The sequence below is a fragment of the Penicillium angulare genome (genome assembly GCF_028827245.1).
Source record: "Penicillium angulare strain IBT 27051 chromosome Unknown utg000002l_segment0_segment0, whole genome shotgun sequence".
NCBI classification, from domain to species: Eukaryota; Fungi; Ascomycota; class Eurotiomycetes; order Eurotiales; family Aspergillaceae; genus Penicillium; species Penicillium angulare.
The window spans coordinates 615,951-631,895 of NW_026623161.1; the positions used below are offsets into that span (position 1 = coordinate 615,951).

General features: G+C 47.2%; 6 protein-coding genes across 6 annotated transcripts; 3 read left to right on the forward strand and 3 right to left on the reverse strand.

Annotated features, from left to right (window-relative positions):
- Window positions 1–900: 900 nt before the first annotated feature.
- On the forward strand, window positions 901–2,388 carry N7478_001690 (CAZyme family GH18; the record flags this gene model as incomplete). The annotated part of the gene is made up of 4 exons (XM_056917905.1): window positions 901–977; window positions 1,038–1,330; window positions 1,389–1,992; window positions 2,052–2,388. 4 exons carry the CDS (start codon window positions 901–903, stop codon window positions 2,386–2,388), a joined length of 1,311 nt encoding a protein of 436 aa, XP_056783516.1.
- Window positions 2,389–4,182: 1,794 nt separating this feature from the next.
- On the reverse strand, window positions 4,183–4,830 carry N7478_001691 (uncharacterized protein; the record flags this gene model as incomplete). The annotated part of the gene is made up of 1 exon (XM_056917906.1): window positions 4,183–4,830. The coding sequence occupies one exon, from the start codon at window positions 4,828–4,830 to the stop codon at window positions 4,183–4,185; it is 648 nt and encodes a 215-aa protein (XP_056783517.1).
- A 674-nt stretch (window positions 4,831–5,504) lies between these two features.
- On the reverse strand, window positions 5,505–7,769 carry N7478_001692 (beta-N-acetylhexosaminidase; the record flags this gene model as incomplete). Its single annotated transcript, XM_056917907.1, has 3 exons — window positions 5,505–7,115; window positions 7,171–7,643; window positions 7,715–7,769. 3 exons carry the CDS (start codon window positions 7,767–7,769, stop codon window positions 5,505–5,507), a joined length of 2,139 nt encoding a protein of 712 aa, XP_056783518.1.
- A 696-nt stretch (window positions 7,770–8,465) lies between these two features.
- On the reverse strand, window positions 8,466–10,547 carry N7478_001693 (FAD-dependent oxidoreductase; the record flags this gene model as incomplete). The annotated part of the gene is made up of 4 exons (XM_056917908.1): window positions 8,466–9,373; window positions 9,436–9,616; window positions 9,671–10,070; window positions 10,126–10,547. The coding sequence occupies 4 exons, from the start codon at window positions 10,545–10,547 to the stop codon at window positions 8,466–8,468; spliced, it is 1,911 nt and encodes a 636-aa protein (XP_056783519.1).
- Window positions 10,548–12,222: 1,675 nt separating this feature from the next.
- N7478_001694 (uncharacterized protein) lies at window positions 12,223–13,666 on the forward strand (the record flags this gene model as incomplete). Its single annotated transcript, XM_056917909.1, has 5 exons — window positions 12,223–12,346; window positions 12,429–12,454; window positions 12,517–12,627; window positions 12,687–13,066; window positions 13,120–13,666. The coding sequence occupies 5 exons, from the start codon at window positions 12,223–12,225 to the stop codon at window positions 13,664–13,666; spliced, it is 1,188 nt and encodes a 395-aa protein (XP_056783520.1).
- A 426-nt stretch (window positions 13,667–14,092) lies between these two features.
- Window positions 14,093–15,848, forward strand: N7478_001695 (NAD-dependent succinate-semialdehyde dehydrogenase; the record flags this gene model as incomplete). Its single annotated transcript, XM_056917910.1, has 4 exons — window positions 14,093–14,122; window positions 14,260–14,347; window positions 14,404–15,648; window positions 15,712–15,848. The coding sequence occupies 4 exons, from the start codon at window positions 14,093–14,095 to the stop codon at window positions 15,846–15,848; spliced, it is 1,500 nt and encodes a 499-aa protein (XP_056783521.1).
- Window positions 15,849–15,945: the final 97 nt, after the last annotated feature.

The window sequence follows — 15,945 nt, forward strand, 5'->3', positions numbered from 1 at the left end:
TCTTGGATGAACTTCTGTTCTTATGCTTGTTATTACTACCAGCCATTATTGTTACATACTACATAGGCGCGGCGTTCTGGGTTTGCTCGTTATACCCCTAGATTACTGGATTGGACAATCTATTGTTCTCGGCTTCAATATAGACTGCACCCCAGACCAACAAAACACCAATTTGTAGTACAAAAATTCCATGCCAAGAACTTAAACGCGCCTTGCCCCGTTCTGGCCAACAAAAATGACCAGCGAGTCGATTTTATGGATCGTTTACTGGAGTCGAATAGTCTCTGACGCCAGAAGAATGCAAGTGGGAGGGATATGAATGTCCTGGAGATCTGGAATGCGGGCGAACCATGAGCCTCGAACACCCAGTCAAGTACCTTTCCTATTACGCTCCAATAAGCAGAACAGCTTACTCTATTCATCGTTCGAGAGAGATCTCCGATCTAGTTGCCGCAACAGCTGCTGAAGAGTGAGGATCCCACCTGAACTTCGCCTTGGACGACGGCTTGCCCGGCATTCCAATTATCCCCTTCGGAAGTGGCGCCCTTCCCCGACATTACACATCTGGGTCAGTTGCTTGGATCAGGTTCCACTCTTCTACAGGGATGGTATACATGCTCCGTTCATCTGTGCCGACGCTTCGGCCGGAGAATCCCAGTTATGGGGGAGAGCGCCTTTGGCATGTTTATATGGAGACTCCCTGAATTGCTTTATACGCGCCTCTTTCACATATTGGTCTCATTGATTCTTCTCCTATCCTTTGGCCACTTCGTTTCTACAGCCTGACGCTGTTCTCTCGCTTTTGACAGCTGTGTTCATTCTACAGCGTCTTTTTTTCATATATTTGTATTTTCTATTCTTCATTACCTGATCTACAGGTACCATTGTGTGGCCGACAAAATGTTGAAAAATCTTGCCCTTGGCCTTTTGGCTGCCCACAGCGCTGCCGCTATGCGGTTTGCGATGTATGTTGATGAGTATGTAAAAACAGCACGGCAATATTAATTATGGAACTTTAGCTGACAGCTCAACTTCAGATATCACACTACGGATCTTCCTGGCACAAACCAAACAACAGATATCGATTATGCCATCATGGGATTTGCTCCGTCGAAGATTTTCAACTCCGACTCAACTCCGTCTTTCACTCCCTTCGAGTCTCCTGAAACTATGCGCAAGCGCTTCAGCCCCAACACCAAGTTGATGATTGCCATCGGCGGATGGGGAGATGAGTCTGGCTTTTCCGATGCCGCAAAGGAGGCCTCCACTCGCGAGCGCTACGCAAAGAACGTGGCGGCAATGCTGGATGCCAACGGATTTGATGGTGTCGGTGCGTCATTTAAATTTACCTGCTCCATGCGAGGAAAACTAGATATTGACCATAACAGACATCGATTGGGAATATCCGGGTGGCAACGGCCAGGACTACAAGCAAGTCCCCAACTCAGAAAAGACCAGCGAACTCGAGACCTACCCCGAGTTCCTGGCTGCTGTTCGCAAGGAAATCGGCAACAAGACTCTCTCCATCGCCGTCCCAGGACGCAAGGCTGATCTGCTTGCTTTCAACAAGGACACTGGCCCCAAGATCTGGAAGTCCGTTGACATGGTCAACGTTATGAGTTACGATATCATGAACCGCCGCGACAACGTCACCAACCATCAGTCTGGTGTGGCAGACTGCTTGGATCTCGTCGAGACCTACATGGGCATGGGCCTTGAGGCTGAGAAGATCAACCTTGGCTTCGCCTATTACGCCAAGTGGTTCACTACCGACCCCAAGTCCGACTGTGATGCCAACCCTCTCGGCTGCAAGGTCGTGAAGCTGGAGAACGACGACGGCTCCGATAATGGCAAATCCGGCGCTCTCACCTTTGAGGCTAGCACTGTCTCCTCCCCACCCGCCAACTTAAAAAATAGCACCAATGGCAAGTGTGGTTTTGGCGAGGGCTCCAAGTGCCCTGATGGACAATGCTGCAGTGCTTACGGAAACTGGTTCGTTCCCTTCCCTAAACTTCTTAACAATAATTCAAATGACTAACAATCAGTTTCAGCGGATCTGGTGATGACTTCTGCCAGGCTGGCTGTCTCTCCGACTACGGTACATGCAAAGGCATCGACATCACTGACTCCTGGCGCCGCGCCCAGAAGGATGGAAAGACCGATGACAAGGGTGGTGGCCAGTACTACTGGGATGCTAAGGTTAACCTCTTCTGGACCTGGGATACACCTGAGATGATCGCCCGCAAGTTCACTGAGATTGTCGAGGCTAAGAAGCTCGGTGGTGTTATGGCCTGGAGTCTGGGTGAGGATACCTACAATTTCGCGCATCTGGATGCTATGCAGCAGGGAATTGAGTCTGCTGGTGCTACGGAGGATTCTGATTCCTAAGGCATTTGAATCTTTTCCTTGGATGTTCGCTTCAGGTGCGGGTCTAGTTCTGCTGATCTGTGTTCCATGTTTATTTGTGATCATACTAAAATTAATTTATTAATTACTTGCAAGTTTGTCGTTATAAGCCGCAGCATTTGATTCTGCATTTGACGTAACTCCTGATCCATTCAAGGTTCCACATTTGCATTATCTCAATTAATCCTAATCGAGACTCCTAGAAGTTAGAAAATGGGCAAGTAGCTAAATAGAGATAACTTATAGGTGAGTATGAAAGATTTATTGGGTACACCCAGCCTCTGAGATGAAGCAGAATGATATTCCCATGTCAAAGAAGCGACTGCGAGTGTTTCTGAGCTATCTGCATACATCCAGAAAGATAAAGGGTTCCTCATTCTTTAACAAAGAAGCTTCAAGTTTGAGGGGCTATAAAGCCTCCTCATCACCAGTACGTTTTTCCCATAGAAACTCTCCAGATACACCCACTCACTCACTCACTCACTCACCTACTGGATATCCCACGGATACACCTCATTTTCAAGAACACCGATTAGGTATTCAGACAAGTTCGGCTTTTCCAGGGTTCGAAAAAGAGGCTTGCCTAGTAGTGATAAACAGTTATTAACTCTTCGATATACCCATGTGAGCCCAGGCCCCACTGCACACATGTGCATCAATAATATCTGGAGTACTACTATACTATACTTTGAAGGGTCCCAACCTCAGGCTGTCAGTAGTTGATTAAATAACCTTGGGAACCACTGGCAGTTGACGCCCCCGGCCAACTTTTAAAGAACTCGTTATAAATTATATCTGTACGACGAATGACTATATTTCCTATGTTTTCCATACTTCCAACGTTCGACCGCTGGCCGGTCCCCTGGAGCTGTTTCGGCCTGCCTATGGATGGGATTTGTTTTCCGGTTATATATGGTCACGCGGCATAGCTAACTTTCTTCAAAAGCATTCAACATGCTATGGATAATGCCTACTAGGGATTGGGAACTTCTTTATGTTGCGCCCCTTCTCGACGTTCCAAACCCGATGTTCTCGATCTTGAAGCTCTGCTAGGTGCTTCTAGCTTGAAGTTAAATATAAAAAATCGACGTCATTCTGGCTGTCAACCTAGCTTTGTTCACTTCAGTCTTGTTACTAGTATATATGACTCACCTGCCCACCTAGTTACTTAGGGAACATGATGGTCTCGAGCATGGATTCAGGAATGGAGATTTGAAGTTGCATTCATTGATCCATTATATCTTCCAAGGCTTATATAGCCCCTCGAGGGACCAAGCGCTTACTCTTTTACAACTCGATCAACCTTGGAAGAATACTCCGAGCCGACTTCGAGAAGGTTGGGAAACCGTCGTGCTTCGGGCACGTAGTATGTACCAGGGATTTCTTTACTTTGCCTACGCCCACTTGGATGTCATACTGCTTATGTGGGTTGTTTGCGCGACACTCACAAAAAGACTGACCCAGCCCATGGTGGTACACCTGTGAAATATCTTATTTCGCCTGTGTTAGATTGGGGAGCACTATAACTTGCAAGCATTGCAAATGACTTGAAGCAAACAATTATTTCTCTAGCCAGTATACAGGTATTTTGGATCATGGAGATCGATGCATCTATCACAGATTATATGTGGCAATCAAATCAAAACAGCTGAGAGCACAAAGGAATAATTTTCTTATAAGTAGTAAAAGATTAAATAAAATTGAATGAAGGAACTGGGTATCAAGAATCCATACAAAGAAAAGAAGAAGCGAAATAAAAGCGAAGCAAAGGGAATTTCATCGAATCCGCCGACCCTGCCACCAGTATCTCTGAGTCTCGACCGTTTTCTCCCGTTGTAAATCACCCAAAGCTCTAATTTGTCTCTCAGGGCCCAATAACTTCAACCGACCACGTCCTCGCTCCGGAAACCGTTCTGGAACGAAGAATTTGAAGACAAGCTCCAGCAGCTCCAAGATAAAGTATGCAATGGGAACGAGCACGAAGATAGATATACCCACGCACTCTGGGCCATGCCGATCGAGGAGATCAAGAATATCAACGGATTTGCGATATGCCGATGCAGCCGACTTGTGATGCGTGAAGGATACCGATTTCCCCAAGAAGATGCCATATTGCGATGAGCTCTTTGAAGCCGACGACTTTAAAAGACCTTGCTGTGTGATTCTCCGATCTGAAATATTAAATTCCTTCTCGTTGGACCGAATAAAAGGTAATTCCTCAAGTTGTCGCTGAGACACCGTGTACTCTTCGAAAACAGGAGCATCTGTGCCATGGTACTCGATTTTCTTCACGGTAACTTGCTGCTTTTGTGGGTTTCGCGAGTCATAGGATGAAAGAGTAGAATGTGTTTGGTCGCGGCTTTCATGAATAGGTAGCGCCAGGCCTAGACTGGCGAGGCATACTAGGGCCGTGAGTGTTTTCATGGTGAATTGGGGGTTATTCCCCTCTGTAAAATGGGGGATGGCATTAGGGAAGATGGGCTAAGCGAAAGCAGCGGGTTATAAGCTTGACCTACACTAGGGATATGGCCAGTACTAGTTCAAAGTTGCATTAAAGACTAAAACGCTCGATGCTTCTTGTTTGCCAGCAGCTTTGGCATGTGGACGTTCCAGGGCGCTGATTGGTGGGTTTGAGACGATAAGACGCATGCGGAGATCAAAGTGGAGACGAATTGGGTTAAGCGTGTGGATATGCATGAGAGAGTGTTGTTAGTCATGTTAGTGCTGGGGAAAAGGTGGATAATTAATTAAGAGTCGTATTTTTTGCTGTTTTATAATCTTCTTTTTATAATTTGATGATCTGTCCCTTTTAGGGTCTGAGGAGTCCGGGGTTTTGCTGCTTCTGGGGATGGCGTTGGGCTTATCGGACCCCTATACTAACACGGAATGCGGAGGGGGACGGTGAGTCCGTGACCACGAGGGGATAACATGGTTTAGTGAAGAAAAGTGGTTCTTGGCATTTTCTATTGTAAGGCAATAATACCCGATTTTCTGGTATGAACATGGTCATGAGGTTAATAACCACAGGAAACAATAATAAAAGAGAGAAGATAAGCGAATTGTGAAACTCGCTAAATTCACGACTGCAACATTCGGACCTAGTTCTCCGGTGCGCCATCTTTTAAGATAATATTCTGCATCAGCCCTGTGAAGCCTTCACCAATGCGGGATAATGGTGCCTCTACGGCGATGGGTGCCCAGACAAAAGATTCTCCGTTGACGCCGATCCTCGCTAGGAATTCCATCGTCTTGGATTTGGTCCCTTTGCCAGAAACGGTTAGGAGGGTTGTGTTGCCTCGTCCGATTAGACTGATATCAGTCCAGGTGTTGATGGGTAGGGTATAGTTGAGAGAGTATGGGGTTCCACCACTGATGAGTGTTGCGTTAGAGATGGTGCCATTTCCATTCACGAATGTGGAATCTGGGCCGGCAAAAAGGGTGCCGGGGGTGTGCAAAGTGGGTTTCACTCTAAATGAGAGGGTATAGTCGCGTCCCTTACTGCCAAGAGGTGTTTCAACATAGCACCCATTCTCAAGATGGAGGGTCTTGTCGGAAATCTTGCAGCCATGAACCGTACCATGGTATCCGTTGCCAGACTGGTCGTTCAAAGTCGACAGGTGCGAAGCGTCAAAGTTATAGTGAAAGATGGTATCGGAGTTACTGGGGATTGCACGGTCAAGGTTTTGATCGGGAACAACAGCATGGAGAGAGTCAAAGACAGATAAGTATTCTTGTTCGGTAATGTTCCCACCCCACTGTTTATCAGCGAGAGCAGGTAGAGCATCACGCCAGGAGTAATACGCGGACAAGACAGTCGTAGAGTTGGGACCATAATCATTCCACAAAGCCGCAAGCTCGCCAAGCACTCGGGGATTATTCCGACTAGGATTATCGGTTTTGTTTGAGCTGTCAAATACCACCGGCGAGTAGGGAGAACCGTATGGGCCGTTGAAGATTTTATCCAGTGTTAACACTTGCGCGAATGAACCACTCCATCCACCAACAAGGTATAGGTAATCGTCGGAGTTGAGGACATTATATCCGTTCTGAATGTAATCAAAGTACGGCTGATCAGCGCTGACATCCCAGTGTTGATATGAGACGGACTTGGAGACATTAGCACCCTCCTTCGGCGTGAAGGTACCCCAAATACGCATTGACTTCTTATTAGACGTCTCTTGTCGGATAAAAGTGTTCATCTCATTCACAAAATGGGTGTAGTCGGACACGAGGCTGCTGTCGTACTCATCCGCGCCAATGTGAACCACCTTGCTGTGAAACCAAGGCAGAAAAGTGCGCCAGATGGTCTTCATGGTAGGAATAGTCTCCGGGTGGCTGATATTGAGCATGCTCAAATCTGCCAGACCTAGCTCAGGCTTCCACTGCACAATGACCAGAGCATGACCGGGTGCCTCAATCTCAGGTATAATAGTGACGCCTCGCTTCGCGCACTGTGTCTGAATATTGTCAAATTGTTCACGAGTATAGGACTCATTGGCTCGCTTGTTGAGTCCCGCCACAGCATCGTCATCCGACCAGAGTCGAAAAGCAGCGTACAAGTTCAAAGATTCTTCGCGGGAGTAAGCGTCAACATTATTATAGAGGTTGTCGCTTAGATGGACGTGGAAGGTATTCTGCTTGAAAAACGAGAGATACGAGCACATCTCTATAAGAAAGTCTTCCGGATAGAAATGCCGACCGTCATCGATCTAGTGGCATATGTCAGCGGATGATACAAGTGAAAGTCAAAGAGAGATAAATTACCATGGCTCCTCGAGTTCCCCATCCTGGCGCATCAACAGCTGATCCCTTAGGAAGGGCCAGGTCCCCAGTGGTAGCAATTTGAATAATTGATCGAGTTGCCCACCATGCACCCAATGGACTAGCACCGGTAACAACAACTCCCTGGCCATCGACCGACAATTCATACCCCTCATGTGTATATCTGCCAGAAGCATCTTTGAATTCGGTATTATTTCCCAATGTCAAGAAAATGGCATTCTGTTTGCGCCCATCGCCCTTTGAGACATGAACATTCAACCCAAGGACCGATTTGAGATCTCCCTGAAAAGTCTCCGCAAACTCCTGCAATGTCGGCGGAATCAAAGTATCTCCCTGATGATCGATAGCATCGACATAGCGAGAATCAACAACAATATCCGTAATCTGCGAGAGATTATAACTGCCTCCCGTCTCTGTAAACGGAATAACAGGAACCGTAAGAAGACGAGCCTGGACTAAAAACAACCAATTATCAACACAAAAGCTCTAATTGAGAAACCAGAAATAAAAACAAGCATTCACGTACCGCCCAGCCAGAACGAGGCACTGGCAACGTAAAAAGAAACCCGACCCAATTTCATTCTGTTGTACTACTAGTCGCAAGATCAAGTTCCCCGCCGAGTCGAGTCCGGACAACAAGCGGAATATTTATGCTCGGCAAATTAAGGTGCGGAGAACCATACTAGCAGCCATGTAACATACCTTTTGTTTTGATAGAGTCACATTGTGCAGACGAGACCTTGCGGTGCGACCTTTAGAGAGGGGAAGCGATCGACAGGTAATGGCTGAATGTTTGCGCAGGTAGCTGCGTCGATCACTTGGGGTTGACCAACCAGGTTGCGAGTAATTATCCGAGAGGTTTGGAAGCGAGAGCTTAGGTCGGAGAATATATTATGCGACCATGCTGTTTAATATGGATGTTCAATTTGTACTTGTCTTGGTACGTACGTCAGTGAGGGGGTGAGGGGAGGTAAGGAGGAAGTCACGGTGTAGATCAGAGTGGTTCATGTTGTTGTCGGGAAGATCCGATCATTGATTTAGCCTCTGCACGGGGATGGGATGAGTTTTAAGACTTAAACCTTTTTATTCAAATGTTATGCTGATTTCTAAGTAATTCGAAAACAAACACTTGATTGAGGACTGGAACTGTTGGAAAAGTTTCGAATTATGAATTGTATGTAAAGCAATATGATTCAAGCTCGGATTATTCACGCTTGCCCGGGCTTTCTATGCTTCTAAAATTGAGTATAAACACTCGCAATAAAGAATTAAATGCTTTAAACACGACAAAGACGACCATTTTGATCAGGAAGACCATCCACGCTCTTCACCTGCCAATGCTCACTCCCAACACCTGTAGGAGCATAGAACAACCCAGTAGGATCATATCGCTGCTTCAACTTATACAAGCGATCGTAATTGCTCCCATAAAACGACTGCTGAAATTTCGGCTCCATAATATCCGACTCAGACATATACGCCCCAGCCTCAGGGCACGTTGCACGCCACTTACTCAGAACATTATTTGTAAGGTTATTCATCGTACCATTGATCTGGGAATTAGTAGCATTGCTAGCCCAAGTGGCCGAAGTAATTGCGTGCATAAGCGTCTTTCGGAAGGCAGGATTTGAAGAGTCCTCCGGGTATCCATTAGGAAGCTCAGCCTTCATGTTGAAAGCAAGGAGAGGGTGGCCCATGCTGACGGTTGATCGAATAGCACGCAATGTTGCGTTGAACTTTGAATTGTCTTCCCAGTTTTCCCGGGGAAAGAGACGACTCCCTGTCATCATAGTGACGCTTCCGATTGTTTCGAGAGGGAATCCAGCTGCCCAGGCGGGGTGGAAGGAGTCATAGTGGGTTGTGTTTGGGGTAAATGGAATACCGAGAGCCTTTAGATCATTGAACCAGGGCTTTAACAGGTTATCAAACTCAGTCAATGTATGGTTCACTGCGAAGAAAGGGTTCATCAAGAATTGGAACGAGTTCGGACCAGTTCCTATTATCCAGAAGTAGGCGTATGTTCCGGCATCTGCGTGGGCTGGGAATCGCTTGAAATATGCGCGGACTCCGGACCAGAAAGTTTCAATGGAGACGTTGGCACCAGTTGTGAAGTTGAATGTAGAGACTGTGACGCCGACTTTGGGGTGGACTCGAGAAATGATGGAGGTAACAACGCCATATGTTCCTAAATAATCGTTAGAGGAATCATCCGAGAAGCGAGAAAATACTAAGTTAATAGGAACTCACCGCCACCGCCACCTCGGATGGCCCAGAAAAGGTCAGGATTCGTTTCTTCGGTAACTGTCACAAATTGTCCATTGGCAAGAACAACTTCCAGAGCTAGGACTTGATCCGCAGCCAGACCATAGACACTAGACATAGGAGAGTGACCGCCACCAAGCACGTACCCTCCGGCGACGCCAACAGTCTAAAAGCGAAATCAGTACTTATTTCATCGAGTTGAAATCTATGGTGGACATACCTTGCCCTCGCCTCCGACAGCAGTGTAGCCGAGCTTCTCAGCTTGCTCATAGACCTCAAAGGCCTGAACACCGGCGCCCATCTTAACAGCCGGACCTTGATAACCTGAACTGTTATATTTCTCGATGAACTCGAGATCCTTCAGATTGTGCGTCCAGACACCAAGCCCACCAGCCCCGGTCGACTTTCCATTGAAGTCATGTCCGGTGTTCTTCACCACGAGCCTGAGGTTCGCATTACGAGCGAAATTAACAGCAAGTTGAACCTGCGCCACGGTGCTCACATTGACAGCATAGCTGCTGTATCCGCCAATGCTGCAAGTTGAAGTTGTATTGATGGCGGTAGGCAGACAGGTGCGGCCCTCGAATAAAGGCCACATTATAGAGGCGGGATCAGCATCACTGAGAAATATTAGTTGGGCATAGCTAAAGATATGTTAAGTGAAATTCAACTTACTGCTCATAGGAAACTGTCCAATTAGTAGAGATATATTTGCACTTTCCACTGTCGTACTCAGGCCACGATGGGTAACACGATGCAGCTAGGGGTACAGTTTTGATAAGTGCACCGCCTAGGATTTCGTCGAACTGCGACCATGTCGAATCTGACGGCCATGACTTGTCTCCAGGCAACAGTCTGCACCGTTTTCTATGTTGATTGTGTCCCACCGAGGAGTTCTGGAACCCAAAAAGGGCAGTCTGGTTTGGCTTGAGCGCTGCGAGCGATTTATTGGTGACTTGGAACGTCTCGCTCTCGAATAGCGGCGCGCCGGCCAGAGATATATCAGACACTCGTTGACCAACGGCAGAAGTAGCTTGTCCTGGTACAGCCAGGAGCAAGGCACCAAGCAAGCCCGCTATTAAAGATTGAGGCGCCATAATGGAAGGGGTATGGTATGGAAGTATCACACCGCACTTCCAAGATCGACGGGAAGATTGCCGGAAAAGAGAATTGACACCCTTTTGTAAGACGATAGTCCGATAACTGGAAAAATCAACCACCTTGCCACGCTATTGACAAGTGAAATCTTCTCCACTGCTAGGAAGCTGCCTATGACATCTTCACCCGGGAAGAACCGAAATTGTCACTGATGCTGGTACTCCACGAGCCAGTCATGCTGAAGGGTCTTCCCCAGGGAGTTGTTCGGGGCTCCACTTTTTCTCGACTTGAGCGAATCTCGAAAGATTACCATTCCAAACTATTCCACGAGAGCCTCCCAGAAAATCTAACTTCTTTGTTTTAATTCGGTACAGAGGACTGGAACAGCGGGTTTGCCAGAATGTACTTTAGTTCCGGCACTCGTGGCTTCATGTTCTCTCGGCCATATGAAAAATGGGTCTCAGACGGATGGGTGGAATCAACACCCTGTTCATCTCCCGATCGGATCGGATCTCCACTTGGTTGAGTCCACTCAGGTCTACTATACATACTCGTGTCTCGGTATTTGAATGAAGAATCTCGGAGTAAAGATAAAGAGCCTCACTCAGCGCGTTTATTTCCTTTGCCAGAATATCTGGCCCGATAGAAAGGCAAGTAGCCTCGTAATCCTCGCAGTCTTTCTCAAAAAGTGACTGAGGCGTCTAGTTGAACTTGCTCGCCGTTCTATGTGAAGGACCCTTGTATCAGGCTTAAAGCGGCAATTTTGTTTCACGCTTGCCTATACGGCATATTATTAAACTCCTTTGCAAGAGAACTTTAACAAAAATTAGCCAAGAGTAACGCATTTCGAACTTGTTGCAAGGGGTAGAAGCGAATCATCCCTGTCGCCACCCGGCTGTGGCTGACGGACCACATCCCCTATCAAGGGGCAGCACCAAGCAACTATCAACATCCGAGGCTCTTTCCGAAATTGTATCTTCATTATAAGGCCGAAACACATCGAAGGTCAAAAGACCATTCATTTGTACAAGGGAACGGGGTAGAGAAGATCCCTCATCCATGGTTCAGAGGGTGATCACTCAATCCGGGGCAGTGGATCAATGCAACGCAGACTCCCCCGAGCATCCGAACGATGTTATAGCTTTCAATGCAAGTTTGGACTCTAAGACCTTGGATTTTTTTTCAGGTCTAAAAGTACTAATGGTCAGTGCTAAACTTATTCTTATGGTTACATTTATCCCCCATTCATTCCAATATGTCAAAAGTATCACGTTCACATCAATGCTTGACAAGCCCACAAGAATGTACAAGGCAACTAATTCACCTGATTTCCCAACCCCACAAGAGAGGATCAAGTTACCGACCTATTCTTCCGAGATCCAGCTCGCCATCCAAAAAAAAAATTAGTGGAGAGTGAAGTCATCCACCCCCTACCTGATTGGCGGCCAGAGTATCCCAGCCATGGAAAACGTTTAAGAAGAGGGGCTTCCCTAAATCCTATCTCAGACAAAGAATTTCATCCTACTAGGAACCTTATCCGAAAGATTGATCGCCAAGGTTGCCGGGGAGTTTGCGGCTGTTGACTATGGTGGCGGATACCGTGGTGGGAGTTTATAAAAGTCGTTGTCAGGAGTTCAATCTTCTCTTTTCTTACTTTCGGTAAGTGTCGGTATAATGATCGATTACCATCATCAAAACACTGCGCTAGGAATTGTGGTCGCATTCCCTGTATTAGGCGGGATTGCTGTGCTTCTCCGATGCTGGGCTCGGTATTTATCTCGATCTGCGCTGACAAGTGGTGAGTCTGGTCCACTTCATGCGCGCTAGTAATGATCTGCGTGTTCTGCCTGGGTCCTTGTACTGACTATTTCATTTTTTAGATGATTATTTGATTCTTGCGGGTTATGTACGTCTTTCTCATCTTCGCGAATATCCAGATTACGAATCATCAACTAATAAATGCAACAGATCCTTGCAATCTCGCAATCAATTACGGCATGGTACTATATCAAGACGAATTATGTCGGTATTCACATATGGGATATCCCAAAGGATCATGATGTCCAACAGGAGTTAATTGTGAGTATCAGTATCAAACTGCTTGTCTCGAAGGTCACAAACTAACAATGCGCTCACAGTGGAACTATGCCAACCAACTCCTCTACAACCCATGCTTAACACTGATCAAATTGTCTATCTTGATGTTCCTACGACGACTGGACTCACGATCCCGCGTCGTCCAAATTCTCATCTGGATATCACTAGCAGTGATAATCAGCCTATTCATCGCCGTCTTATTCGTCGATATCTTCCAATGCCACCCAATCGCATACAACTGGGATATGACCATCAAAGGCGGAAAGTGCATCGAACAAGGCGCATTCTACGTCTCCACAGCGGCCCTCAACCTGTTCACGGATCTAATGGTGATTTCAATTCCCATCATCATTACATCCCGTCTACAAATGCCCCTCCGACGAAAAATCGCCGTATGCATCATTCTATGTCTAGGCGGAGTGTAAGTTCTTCGCCTATCTCTACGCAGCTGAACTCATCTAATTCACAAATCAGAGCAACGGCCGTCGGTGTCTGGCGAATCGTCATTCTAGCGGAAGCCTTCTTCCCCACTCATGCACCCAAAGATCCAACATTCAGCATCGGATTCTGTAGCTCCGCCGTCGAAGTCAACGTTGCTGTTGTCACAGCCTGTGCTCCATCAATGAAAGCGATCGCAGGTAAATACTTGCCTCGTCTACTTGGTACATCACGTCATGATGAGTTGAGCTTTGGTACAACCAGTGGAGGATCAATCGGCAAGTTCAAGCCCTCGCGATTTTTTGGCAGTAAGCGGTCGCAGGGATATTCGAATGATGACGATGATGGGTATGAGATGGCGGATCCGAGGGGAGGACATAAGGTTGATGTTGTTGGGGCTGGAGATTTTGAGTGGAAAAAGTATAAGCGGGGAGATGATACTCCGTCTATGTCGTGTGGGAGTCGGGAGGATGTTGATGGAATTGTGAAGACTACGGATGTTTCTGTTAAGTATAGTTCGTCGCATGCGGAGGATGGTCGGTCGCGCGATGAGAGACATCGGAGTGAAGATAGTTTGGTTTGATGTATACTACCCTTTCAAGTTTCATTTTCTGAACATTTCTTGTAAATGACCTATACATTCGATTTAATTGGGTGATATTTTGAACTTAAAAGTATATTCACTACGAGAGCTCTACCTCCTTTGCCCCGCACGAGGGGAGTACTGTGGCTATACCGAGCCAAGAGTATCATGATCGCGTCGGAGAAGGCTCTCATTAATATTGGAGGATACCAAAGCCGTTCAGTTCGTAACCTTTCCTATCTTTTGGCCCACTAAAATTGATCATATAGGCTACTTCATGTGTTAAAGTTCCTGCCGATGATTGATAATGCGGGGCTCTGGTACCTCGGAAGCTTTCCCCTCTTAAGCTTGACAAATGCGGCTTCTTTCGATGATACATCTTCTATTCTACAAATAATCATAGTCTGATTGTAAATCTAATCCAAAATGGCCAACAAGTACGAGCTTCCATTCAAGGTATGTTACTGTATTTTCTTATCTATGTCAGCAGAGCTTTTTTCTCTTTTCCAAGCCCAGTGGGGCACTCGGCAAGATGTCCGAAGCTGCACTCCGAAGCTGCAAAGCTGACAAGATACACTTTAACCTGTCTATAGCTAGCCGATCCTTCGCTGCTACACTTTGACTCATTCGTGGGCGATAAATGGGTCGAGTCAACGAGCGGAAAGCGCTTTGAGGTTCTAGGTAATCAATTCAACATCTCATACAAATATCGCGAACCTGTAACTGATACCGTTAAGATCCGGGAACTGATAAGGCATGGGCAAGCTGTCCCACAAACACCGCCGACGATGTCTCCGCAGCTGTTGAAACAGCACACGCTGCATTCGAGGACTTCCGAAAAGTGAACCCCCGGCAGCGAGCCAAGTGGCTGTTGAAATGGTACGACTTGACCGTGCAGGCAAGAGATGACCTTGCCCAGATCATCACCCACGAGACAGGAAAGCCTCTAGCCGAAGCCTACGGAGAAATGGATTATTCACTGGGATTCCTATGGTGGTTTGCAGGAGAAGCGGAGCGTATTCAAGGTTCCGTGTCACAGGCTGCCATACCAAATCGCCGCATCTTTACTATTAAGCAGCCAATCGGTGTCGCAGCTGCCTTGGTGCCGTGGAACTTCCCCGTCGCAATGGTGCTACGGAAGGCTGGTGCCGCTCTAGCGGCAGGCTGTACCATTATTGTGAAGCCTAGTCCCGAGACTCCCATCTCGGTTCTAGTCCTAGTTGAGCTTGCCAAGCGAGCGGGAATTCCTGCTGGTGTCTTGAATGTCTTGACCACCGATCTGGAGAATACACCACCGCTGAGTGAGGCTCTGTGCAAGCACCCGCTCGTGAAGAAGGTAACCTTTACGGGATCGACGAGGGTCGGTAAGCTTGTTGCATCGCACTGCGCACTAGGCCTGAAGAAGGTGACTCTCGAGCTTGGAGGAAACTGTCCTTTCATCGTTTTTGATGATGCCAACTTAGACCAGGCGCTAGACCAGCTTATGACGTTGAAATGGCGCCATGCAGGACAGGCTTGCATTACTGCTAACCGGATATACGTTCAATCGGGTGTCTACGATCGCTTTGCAGCACTGCTGAAGGAACGTACTGCTGCTCTAGTCGTTGGCCATGGATCAGCCAAGGACACCACGATGGGCCCATTGACAACCCCGCGTAGTATTGACAAAGCTCTCGCTCAGGTCGAGGATGCCCGTAACCATGGCGCAAAGGTGCTATGTGGTGGAAACCGTGTTAGCTCGCAACCAGGGTATTTCTTCGAGCCTACAATTCTCTCTGGAATGACGGATGAGATGCAAATTTCGCAAGAGGAATCCTTTGCCCCGATCGCAGCGCTTTATCACTTCGAGACAGAAGACCAAGCGGTGAAAATGGCGAATGACACCAGCATGGGATTGGCGAGTTACGCATTCACCAAGAACATCGATCGGATGTGGCGTTTGTTGGAGAATTTGGAGGCCGGAATGATTGGAATGAATACCGGTGAGTGTTCTGTAGAACTTCCAAGCCCACGATTGAGAATTTGCGCTCTAATTGACCCCACAGGTAACCAATCGGCTGCCGAATCGCCGTTTGGTGGGATGAAGGAGTCGGGGTATGGCAAGGAGAGCGGGAAGGATGTTGCGGTGCAGGAATATTTGATCACGAAAACGGGAACCTTGACGATTGAGGGCCAATACTGAGTCTTCGATTTACTGAAATAGTGGGGCTTATCTGTATCTGCGTCCGGGATTTCGATTTCGATTTCTATCTCTTGCTTTGTTGTTCTCTCTTCGGCTC